General features: G+C 38.9%; 1 protein-coding gene across 3 annotated transcripts in view; it reads right to left on the bottom strand.

Moving 5' to 3' along the window:
* Positions 1–12,080, bottom strand: part of MRTFA (myocardin related transcription factor A) — a 198,047-nt gene that overhangs the window by 153,444 nt on the left and 32,523 nt on the right. For 2 of the 3 annotated variants that reach the window (XM_072843821.1, XM_072843823.1), the window contains exon 1: positions 9,542–9,655. In XM_072843821.1, coding sequence (XP_072699922.1) covers positions 9,542–9,640 — 99 coding nt within the window. In that variant the 5' untranslated portion in view covers positions 9,641–9,655. Of the gene's footprint in view, positions 1–9,541; positions 9,656–10,414; positions 10,477–12,080 lie in introns of those variants that run through there. The other variant, XM_072843822.1, reaches the window with a different exon arrangement.

Here is a 12,080-nt window from a genome sequence, read left to right as displayed (position 1 = left end):
TCACTAAGCCTTTAGGTTTAAGTAGCTCAGTGTCTGAACAATGCTAATGGCATTTGTGGTGGATAATTCTTGTTTTGGACTGTTATCCTTGGTCCCTGACCACGAAATGCTAGTGGTATATCCTCCCTCCTCCATAGACATTGCAACAACCAAAAATGGTCCCATACTTTTCCAATTACCCTCTGGAGATACGGTACCTCTGCCATTAAGAAACACTAAAAAATTTAGCTGATACTCTCCTTAGATCAACTGATTGTCACATAATGAATTGTAGCCTCGAATTCAGGGCAGAGATGTCAGCCAGCTACCAGTGCCTTGAATTTAACTATTTCCAAGGTAGCATTAAGATCATATAGCCCGAAATAAAGAGAATATTTACCATTTTTTTCCTAGCACAGGCAGTCCTTGGCTGTTATTTTTAAAAATGGTATGCAGCAAATGTAAACATCCAAGAAAAAAAAAGATTAACGTATGGATTCTACAAGCCTTCTAAGTTAAATCTTTATCTCCATTTCCGCCAAATTTCACAAAGAAAGGAGAGAATTAGAGAAGAAATATCTAAGATTATTTCCTTGAACAAAGTCTACAAGTATATTTTATATGTTTATGTATACATGTCTAGTGCACAGATTTAAGGGAAAAGTCACTGAATTATATGTGACCAGTTTTATCAGATTGAAAAGAATATGTAACACTTACTAAATACTTGTGACCAGAAAGTAGCAAATGTTTATTCAATTCTTGCAGCAAGCTTATGAGGGCATTATTATTTCCCCCATTACAGAGAGGAGAATATTGAGGTACAGAGAAGTTGAACAACCTGTACAAGATCTCCTAGTGATTAAGTGGCTGAGCCAGGGTTCAAATTCAGATTAATGCCAGAGTTCTCACTAAAGGCTGTATTGTTTCAAGGCACACATAAGATGGGAGAAAGAGATTTTAAAAGCAAAAAAAGAGGGGTGCTTGGGTAGCTCAGTAGGTTGAGTGTCCAATTCTTTTTTCTTTTTTAAGATTTTTTTTTAATGTATTTATTCATGAGAGACACAGAGAGATAGGCAGAGACACAAGCCGAGGGAGAAGCAGGCTCCATGCAGGGAGCCTGATGTGGGACTTGATCCTGGGTCTCCAGGATCAGGCCCTAGGCTGAAGGCAGCACTAAACCGCTGAGCCACTTAGGCTGCCCCGAGCGTCCGATTCTTGATTTCAGCTCAGGTCATGATCTCAGGGTCTGGGGATCAAGCCTTGGGCTCTGCACTGAGTGTGGAGTCCACTTAAGATTCTCTCCCTCTTCCTTTGCCCCTACCCCATCTAAAAAAATAATAAATAAAAATAATAAGTGGGAAAAAATAAAATTAATAAAAGCAGGAAAGAATTTGTCTGAAAACTATGAAAAATGTTAATACTCCACTAAAGTACAATTAGGAAAAAGTTCTCAGCAAAAATTCCTACAACCAAAAAAAACTAGATTTTCAACCCAAGGCTCTTCAGCAATCAAATTTAAACTCTGTACTTAAAAAAAACAAAACAAAACAAAACAAAAAACCCTGTACTTAAAAGTTCACATTACAAAGAAGCTCAAATTAAATGACCTGTGAACTCCATTTTGTACATATTACCTTGCACATAATATTCAACTTTATTTTTTTTTTAAGATTTTATTTACTTATTCATGAGAAATAGAGGCAGAGACACAGGCAGAGGGAGAAGCAGGCTCCATGCAGCGAGCCCGATGTGGGACTCAATCCCAGGACCGTGGGATCACACCCTGAGTCAAAGACAGGCACTCAACCACTGAGCCACCCAAATGTCCCAATACTCAACTTTATTTTTTTTTAAGATTTTATTTATTTATTTATTCATGAGAGAGAGAGAGAGAGAGAGAGAGGCACAGACACAGGCAGAGGGAGAAGCAGGCTCCATGCAGGGAGCCCGACGTGGGACTTGATCCTGGGTCTCCAGGATCACGCCCTGGGCTGAAGGCAGCGCTAAACCGCTAAGCCACCGGGGCTGCCCCCCAATACTCAACTTTAAAACACTGTTAGCCCGTTTAGTTTGTTGCCTAGGTGGCATTTAATTGTGACAACCATATGTTACTTATGTACAAAAGATATTTTTAAAAAATAATTTTTACTCTAATCAATTATATATTACAAAGGAGAAAAGGCACCTACCCACTGGGTAAATCTGGCAGACAGAAACTTAACCCAAAGTGAGATTTAACGTGAGATTTAATGAAACTACCATTGTGGCCCTCCTGATGTGCAGCACTAAAAAAGACAAAACATCTTGCCTACAATATTTATCCTGAAGCAACTCAGGAGGAGAAAGATAAATTCAAATTGAAGAATAGTCTACAAAACAGCTCATCTCTCAAAATGTCAATGTCATGAAAGACACCTCTCCCTTCTTAAAACCAGGCTTTAGGAACTGTTTTAGGGTAAGAGACAGGACAACTAAATGCAATGTAATCCTTGACTGAATTCTAGATCTCAAAGCTTTAACATAAAGTAAACAACATTATTAAAACCAGGGAAACATACAATATAGACTGTACATTAGATGATAATATATCAATACTAAATAAAGTTCCTGAGTATACTAACTGTACTGCAGTTGTGTAAGAGAAATCTCTTTATTCTCTGGAAATCAATGCCAAAATACTTAAGAGCAAAGTATCATGTCTGCAAGTAACTCTAAAATGTTTCAGCAAAATATAAATATGTGTGCATGTATGCATGTACATGTATGCATGCATGTATGTGTGTGTGGAGAGAGAACACAAAAATGTGGCAACATGTTCAAAATTGATAAATTTAGTCAAAAGGGTATATTGCTGACCACTCTACCATTCTTAACACTATTCTGAAGGTTTAAATGTCATCAAAATAAAAGACTGGAGCAGAAAATAATCCAAGACACAAAACTCAGGAATCTTAATGTAAGTATTACCTAAGGAATTAAGGCAGAATAACAGAATTATTCTCTTTGGTGAGGCTCCTGGGTGGTGCTGTCAGTTGAGCACCTAACTCTTGATTTCAGCCCAGGTCATGATCTCAGGGTCTTGAGATCAAGCCCTGCATTGGGCTCCACTCTCAGCAAGGAGTCTGCTTCAGATTCTCGCTCTCTCCTTCTCTCCTCTGCCTTGCACTGGAGCACATGTTCTCTCCCCTCCCCCTTTTCTCTCTCACAAATAAATAAATTTTAGAAAAAAAGAATCATTCTCAAGCAGCCCTGGTGGCGCAGTGGTTTAGCCCCACCTGCAGCCTAGGGCGTGATCCTGGAGACCCAGGATTGAGTCCCACGTTGGGCTCCCTGCATGGAGCCTGCTTCTCCCTCTGCCTGTGTCTCTGCCTCTCTCTGTGTGTCTCTCATGAATAAATAAATAAAATCTTAAAAAAAAAAAAAAGAATCATTCTCTTTAGTAAAAGTAGGAAAAGAAAAGAAATGAATCAAGAAGCAGAAGTCATGGGGCAGGACAGGAATTCAGACCACCGTGACTCAAACCTCTATCTTCCTGTCATTATAACCCCAAGTACAAACATAGTATTGGCAGGAACCAAGTAAGCAAAGTTCTGCATGCAGAAACAATGAGTGTTCACTCACCTACCAATGTTTATTAAATATCTATGTGCCAGACACTATGGCAGCAGTACAAATAAGAACAAAGGCCCTGGAATCAGAGCGTGCAGGTTCAAATCCCAGCACTACCAAATGCCAGGTCTACCATTTACTATTTGTGTAACTTTTAGCAAATTACTCAATCTCTCTGTGCTTTGATATTTTCATTTTTAAAGGGAAAATAATAGGGGCACCTGGGTGGCTCAGTCAGTTGAGAGTCTGCCTTCAGCTCAGGTCATGATCCTGGGGTCCTGGGATCAAGCTCTGCATCAGGCTCACTGCTCAGTGGGGAGCCTGCTTCTCCTTCTCCTCCCCACTCATGCTCTCTGTTGCTCTGTCACTCTCTCTCTCTCAAATAAACAAAAATCTCTAAAAAAAAATTAAAAATTAAAAAATAAAGGGAAGGCAATAATAGTACCTAATTTAAAGGATTGTTGTAGAAGATTAGGTAACACAACAAATGTAAAATGCTATAATATTGCCTGGCATCTATATACTAAACAACCCAATAGATACTAGCTACTTTTGTGTGTTACTATTAGGCCTAGAGATACTAAGTCAAAGAAGATATGGCTTCTTCCTCAGGGTTTTTGCAGTCTATCTAGAGAAGCAAACAGGAATCAATGTCCAGAGAATAGTGTGATAAGCAGTATGGTAAAGGTACTGTAAGAGCACAGGTTTAATTTAAATTAAACAAAGAAAATAAAGTTTACCACAAATGGGACCAGAGATGATTTCTAAAGAACAAGTAGTTATTTCCTATTCAAAGAGAGTAATTAACCGTTTGAGACAATGGTAGAAGCATGAAAACATTAATAGGAAAAAGCATGTCATCAGCTGAAGTTAAGTGAACAAGAATGAAAAGTACAGCAGGAAAAACTTAAAGGAAAGCAGGAGCCAGATCATAAATGGCTTGTGTGATAAGGTGAGTTTGGACTTTTTCCTGAAAGCTACAAGGAGCCACTGAAAACAGAGAAATAGAGATATGATGTGGGATCCCTGGGTGGCGCAGCGGTTTGGCGCCTGCCTTTGGCCCGGGGCACGATCCTGGAGACCCGGGATCGAATCCCACGTCGGGCTCCCGGTGCATGGAGCCTGCTTCTCCCTCTGCCTGTGTCTCTGCCTCTCTCTCTCTCTGTGACTATCATAAATAAATAAAAGTTAAAAAAAAATTTAAAAAAAAAAAGAGATATGATGTGATTAAATCTCCATGTCAGCAAAATCACCTGGATAGCCAAGTGAAAGGCAATTTAAAGAGGTGACAAGTCCAGTTAGAATTCTACTACAGTAACACAGAGGGATAAAAATATATAGGCTTCAACTCTTAAGTATATTACCTAAGAGATGAGAAAACATGCATCCACATGAAAACCTGTACACAAATAGTCATAGTAGCATTATTCTTAAGAGCCAAAGGCTAGAAACAACCCAAATGTCCATTAACTGATACATGGATTTTTAAAATATGGTATATCCATACGATGAAATATTATTCATCCTTAAAAAGGAATGAAGTTCAGGGGCACCCAGGTGGCTCAGTGGTTGAGCATCTGTCTTCAGCTCAGGCCGTGATCCCAGGGTCCTGGGATGGAGTCCCACATTGGACTCCCCACAGAGAACCTGCTTCTCCCTCTGCCTGTGTCTCTGCCTCTCTCTCTGTGTGTGTCTCTCATGAATAAATAAATAAAATCTTAAAAAAAAAAAGGAATGAAGTTCTGACATCTGCTACAACATAGATGAGACTTGAAAACATGAGGCTAAGTGAAAGAAGCCAGTCTACAAAAGAGCATATGTTGTATGAGTCTATTTATATGAAACACCTAGAACAACCAAATCCATAGAGAGAGCTGTAGAAGGAAGCCAGCTGCTCTGTCATGATAACACTCAAGCAATCCTACATAGAGGTCTATCTGCAAAGGAAATGAAGCCTCCAGCCAATAGCCAGTGAGAAACCATGGTCTCCTGCCACAGCCATGTAAGTAAGCTTAGAAATGGATCCTCTGGCCCCAGTCAAGTCTTTAGATAACCAGAGCACCAGCAAACATTATGAATACAACCTCAAAGCCAGAATCACTCAGTTAAGCTGCTCCTAAATTCCTGAGCCACAGAAACTATATGACACAATGTTGTTCTGTGTTTTTGGTTTCTTGGTTTTTTAATATTTTATTTTATTCATGAGAGACATACAAAGAGAGACAGAGACATAGGCAGAGGGAGAAGCAGGCTCCCTCTAAGGAGCCTGATTTGAGACTCAATTCCAGGACCCTGGGATCACAACCTGAACCAAAGGCAGATGCTCTGAGCCACCCAGGTGCCCTGAGATAACGCTTATTATTGTTGTAAGCTGCTGAGTTTTAGAATAATTTGCTATGCTGAAACAGATAATTTATTGAATTTATTAATTCTCCAATAAAACTTTTAAAAGTTCAGGGTACCTGGCTGGCTCAGTCAGTAGAGCATTCCACTTTTGATCTCAGGGTTATAATAAGTTCAAGCCCAACACTGGATGTAGAGTTTACTTAAAAATAAAATATTTGGGGGATCCCTGGGTGGCTCAGCAGTTTAGTGCCTGTCTTTGGCCCAGGGCGTGATCTTGAGTCCCGGGATTGAGTCTGCGTCAGGCTCCCTGCATGGAGCCTGCTTCTCCCTCTGCCTGTGTCTCTGCCTCTCTCCCTCTCTCTCTCTCTCTCTCTTATGAATAAATAAAATCTTTTAAAAAAATAAAATAAAATCTTTAAAAATAAAAAACTTTTAAAAGTCCGTGTGTACTAGTATATTCATTTACCTTATTTACTAAGCAACTGAACATTCATGTACAGAGAAAAATTCTCCAATTAGCAAATAGCTAATCTACATATACAAAGAAAAATAACCAGATAAATGATTCCCTTAATTCTTTTTATTTTTTTAAATGATTCCCTTTAAAAACAAATAAGTAAACAGGAAACCAAGAACACAAGAACTTCGTTTTAAAGATTTATTGAAAAGAAAGAAAGAAAGAAAGATAGATAGATAAGATTGATTTATTGAGAGCACAAAGCCCAATGCAGGGCTCGATCTCACAACTCAGATCATGACCTGAGCTGATATCAAAAGTTAAGTGCTTAACCAACTGAGCCACCCAGGTGCCCAAATACTAAAGCTTTTATTGAAAGGCCTGAAGTATTATAGAATAGTCTTTCAAGGAAAAAAAAAAAAAAAAAAAAACTTCAAATAAAATCTAAAGCCACTATTCAAGAAAGGTTACACTTTTGGGACCCCTAGGTGGCTCAGCGGTTGAACATTTGCCTTCGGCTCAGGGCATGATCCCAGGGTCCAGGGATCAAGTCCCACATTGGGCTCCCTGTAGGGAGCTTGCATCTCTCTCTGCCTCTTTCATGAATTAAAAAAAAAAAAAAAAAAAGATTAATAACTAAAAAGATTTAGTTATTTACTTATGAGAGATAGAGAGACAGAGAGAGAGAGAAAGAGACAGGCAGAGAGAGACAGTTGACCTGCAGTAAGCAACTAATACAAAAATAAGGAGGGAAATAAGCAATGGGAAAACTCTGTCAGAAGAAGATTAAATCTGATACAGAACTTAGCAAAATTTGTATAGGATATAAAGTTAGAAAGTCATGTTTACGAGGGATCTTTTTTATTATTCAATTAATTACCATACACTGTATTTTTAGTTTTGGAGGTAGAGTTTAGTGATTCATCAGTTTTATATAATACCCAGTACTCATTACATCACGTGCCTCCCTTAATATCCATCACCTAGCTATCCCATCCCCCCATCCTCTCCAGCAACTCTCAGTTTGTTTCCTATGGTTAAGAGTCTTACAGGGGATCTTTTTGGGGAGCTGGGAATATAACACCAGAGTATAGTAATAGTTACACAACTCTACAAATTTACTAAAATTATTGACTTATACACTTTAAACAGGCAAATTTTGCAGTATATAAATTACACATCAATAAAGCTATTACTTAAAAAGTGGTATTTGTGGGACACCTGGGTGGCTCAGCGGTTGAGCACATGCCTTTGGCCCACGGTGTGATCCTGGAGTCCCGGGATGGAGTTCCACGTCGGGCTCCCTGCATGGAGCTTACTTCTCTCTCTGCCTATGCCTCTGCCTCTCTCTGTGTCTCTCATGAATAAATAAAATCTTTTTTTTATCTTTTTTTTTAAAGATTTATTTATTTATTTATTTATGATAGACAGAGAGAGAGAGAGAGAGAGGCAGAGACACAGGAGGAAGGAGAAGCAGGCTCCATGCCAGGAGCCCGACGTGGGACTCGATCCCGGGACTCCAGGATCGCGCCCTGGGCCAAAGGCAGGCGCCAAAACGCTGAGCCTAAATAAAATCTTAAAAAAAAAGTGGTATTTGTCTGCTGAAGCAAGAAGGGAGAATTTTGTTATTAGAGTTCCTGACCGAAGAAAGAAAAGCCAAGAGAAAAAATACAACAATTCATTCTATAGACAGGAAAATAAAAATGAAAATTGTCACATATTAAGAAATATTAATGTTTCCATTTCAGCCCAATAAAGGACAGTATTGTGTCACTAGGTAACTCTCTATAAACCTTGCTAAGACCACAAAAGCTATTTTAAGAGTAAAAAGACAATAGATTTGGAGACATTAAATGTGGAATCAGGGGAAAAAATACTCCACCTTAATTTCCTATCACCTGGGAGAGAGGTAACAATTTATTCTAATCCCATATGTCTGAGATGTAGAGATGGTATCTCCTATCAGAGAAGAATTTCAAGAGGAAATTTTAAAGCAGAAAATCAAATCTAGAATCATTCCAAAAGAATGTATGACAATTTCTTTACCAGCAAGATGACAACAGTCAATTCCCTCAGCCAGCAAAAGATCCAAATGGGGAATTTTTTGGTATTTTTGGAGAAGTTTAATTTGCATTGGTTCAGGGGCTTTTGCAGAAGTTGCCCAACACAGCAGCACTGTATTTTACTCACCCATGTGCAACTACAGAGACCAAGCAAAACTGCACCTATAAACAACCACAATTCACATTTGCTTTGAGCTATGAAAATATTAACCTACTCTGACTTCAGCAAAGCCTGGCTCAAGAGTCTCAACTTCCCAAAACAGCTAAGGTGTCTCTAATTTCAGATCTGCTAGTCTCCTTTCTGCCTTTGGCTAAATCAGTAGCAACTCTGTTTTTATTTTCCAGATAAAAACAAAAACAAAAAAATTCCATTAACTCATGTAGGTATTTTTTTTTCCTTCATAAAAGAAGGTTCTAGCAGACATATATGAAGTAACATGTATCAATATCTAAACCTCTTCCTTCTAAGTGGCTACAAAAAAGATCAGAATAGTTCAAGGAAGTGATATCCATGATGTCATCCACTTAGACTTGAAAAAGTACAATATCAATGAACTTTGTATGTTTCAATAAAAGAACACATTGTGAAAATTTACAGTAGCATGCCTAATCCTTAGGCATTCAGTAAATTTTAGTTTCTTTCCTTTCCATTAATCCTTACAGTATTTCCATGAAATAGTTCTTATTTATACTATCCCCAATAAAAAGCAGGAAAACAGAAAGAAGATAATTTCCTGAGTGACCATCCAGACCAGACATGATATTCAGGCCTCCAGATGATAATGAAGGAAATTAAACTTTCATCAACTCTTCTACCTCTCTTCCTAGGCAGCAGTGTCAATTCCAAGGACCATGTTCCTTTTGCTACAGAAAGTAGCTCAATGGGGCACCTGGCTGGCTCAGTTGCTGGAGCATGCAACTGTTGATCTCAGGGTTGTAAGTTCAAGCCCTACATCAGACATAAAGCTTACTTAAAAAAAAAAAAAAAAAAGTAACTCAACTGTTTTTCCTTGTAGCAACATATTTATGATTACTGTTCTTTGTAACTGAGAGCAAGGAATCTCAAGAATTTTTGCTGTTCTACCTGCAGGTACAAGAATCCAAGATTGTCAGCAACCTCTGGACCCTCTACAAAGTTCATAGGATTCCTGGTTGGAGGGATTGTAGGGAGTAGTGTCACCATCTTTTTGGCTATCAAGTTCACTCTCTGAGTGATCCAAGTTTCCTGCAATCATGAGCAATGGGATCTCCACATACCTAAGAACACAGAAAACTAGAACTAGGTGAACCAGCACTACCTTACTTTGACAGGAAATGTTCTGACGGAAATAGGTTTGCAGAGCTGTGTGAAGCTGCCATCTATAGCTTTCTGCAGGCATCTGACACAAGACAGATACAGGAGCCAAAACCATATCTGCTGTATTTTTGTTTAGCCCAGAACTTAAGATAGGAACACAAGCATGTTACCGTCAAATCAAACTTTAGTGGTTGCAGATAGACAGATTCTGTCACCAGTAACAAAATTTATAATTACCATGATGGCCTGGCTACTGTCAAAACAGGCCCTCTGTTGCATTTAGTCTACTATTCACATAAGCTACAGAACATTAAAGTGACCAGAAGAGTTAGCCCATTACCCCAAGTCAGTTTACACAATGGCTCTAATACAAGAGCTTCTGCCCTCCAAGGACTGGATCACGGTTTGTATACACATGTGTGAATTCATGGTTCTGCAATACAACCACCAAAATGCGTAACTGGTTATGCTGTTTCTCGGCATTCAATAAATTTTAACAAGATACTGTATGTAGTCCACAACATTAGAAGACTGACCGTCACAGGGCTATGAGAGTGCATCCTTAAACAATAATCAAATCTGATCTATAATTCAAACTGTAAATATTAACAGAACAGCTTAGGAAAGGAGCAGGGAAATGTAAATAAACCTGGAACCTACCTTGTTTACAACTCCCACAGACAGATGAAATTCAATTCCATGCCAACCATACCCCTCGATCACTAAAACACAAACAGAAAAATAAAAGTTCATGCAATATAAGCAGTTCTTCCAGTTCCTAAAGGGCATTTGGTTTCAAAGGTATGAAGCTGTTTATCTCCTTTCTATCCTCTTCATGCCTACAACAGTCTTTGAGTTCTGTCACTGGCAAAAATGCCCAGATAGGTGGAGCTAAGTGATAGGTAACACTTGACTGAGCACTTACTATATATGCTAGGCACTGTTCTAAGCACTTAAATGTTCTAATTTAATCTTCAACAACCCTGTGAGTTGATTACTCTTAAGTCATTTTACATCCAAATCACAACTGAACTATACCTCTGGAAATTGCTCTTACTGGTGTTAAGAAATGCCTTTTAAATAAATGTAGGTGATCTCGACCACTGTAGCTGGGCTGTCTCAATAGCTGATATATCTACAAATGTTCCATATTCATCCATTCATTATGTATTTCTTGAGTTCTCACAATGTGCTGAGCACTATACCAGGTGCTAAAGAGGATTTATCCTGTCTTTTAAGAGAAACTAGTTGGGGAGATCAGACTATACTACAAGAAATGGTTCAAGAAATGGAATGCCCTTGGGCAGCCCGGTGGCTCAGCGGTTCAGCGCCACCTTCAGCCCAGGGCCTGATCCTGGAGATCTGGGATCGAGTCCCACATCAGGCTCCCTGCACGGAGCCTGCTTCTCCCTCTGCCAGTCTCACTCGCGCTCTCTCTCTCTCTCTCTGTGTGTCTCTCTCATGAATAAATAAAATCTTTAAAAAAAATGGAATGCCCTTTTATGAGGTATACTCTCTTGTACAACTATTCAGTAAAAACAATAAGCTTTGACAAAAGGGGAGGAAAGCTTCACATAAAAGCCAGACCTTTAAAAAAAGGTACATCAGCAAAGAGGGGAGAAAGGCTTTTCAGGCAAGGAAATGTGACCAAAAACAGGGTGGCAGGGACACATTGTGTATCTGAGGTCCTTCATAATCTGAAGCACCCAGCCACTGATCTCCCTCCTCTTTCCATTAGCTGTACCAAACTTCTTACTTCTGGGATATACAATCTTTGATAGTTCCACAGTTTTCTTACTGCATAAAATGCCCCCCTACCCCTTTCCCTGGTAGGTAGCATTAACTAATCCTAGTAAACAGTAGGCACTCAATAAACTACAGCTAGTTAGAAATCATTTTTATTATTAAAGGTTCAATTGAAACATTTTTCTAAAGCCTTTCCCAACTCCCCAGAGTTAATCTACTTGCCTCTCCACCACACTCACATGGCATTTGTCCATTTTTCCATTAGAGCGATAAAACATTTTATTGTCCCCACGTTTCCTCTTTCTTTTTCTCTTACTTGTCTGAACAGGAATCATCTTTCATACAACTCAATGTGCCCTAAGACCTAACACAGTGTCTGGCACATAACAGGTGCCCGTTATAGTATTGTTGACTGAAATACCATTGACCCAAATTTACAAAATAAATAATAAAAGGATTCCTCTAAAACGTCAGTTCCTTTAGTACATTTAAATGATCGTTTGTCAAAATCTCATGCACTTCTACATTTTCATGAATACATCTGCTATATAACTATGCCAACAATTCATGTACAAAAAGT

Source organism: Canis lupus, chromosome 11 (assembly GCF_048164855.1).
Source record: "Canis lupus baileyi chromosome 11, mCanLup2.hap1, whole genome shotgun sequence".
NCBI classification, from domain to species: domain Eukaryota; kingdom Metazoa; phylum Chordata; class Mammalia; order Carnivora; family Canidae; genus Canis; species Canis lupus.
This window is presented reverse-complemented; position numbering and strand designations above follow the sequence as displayed.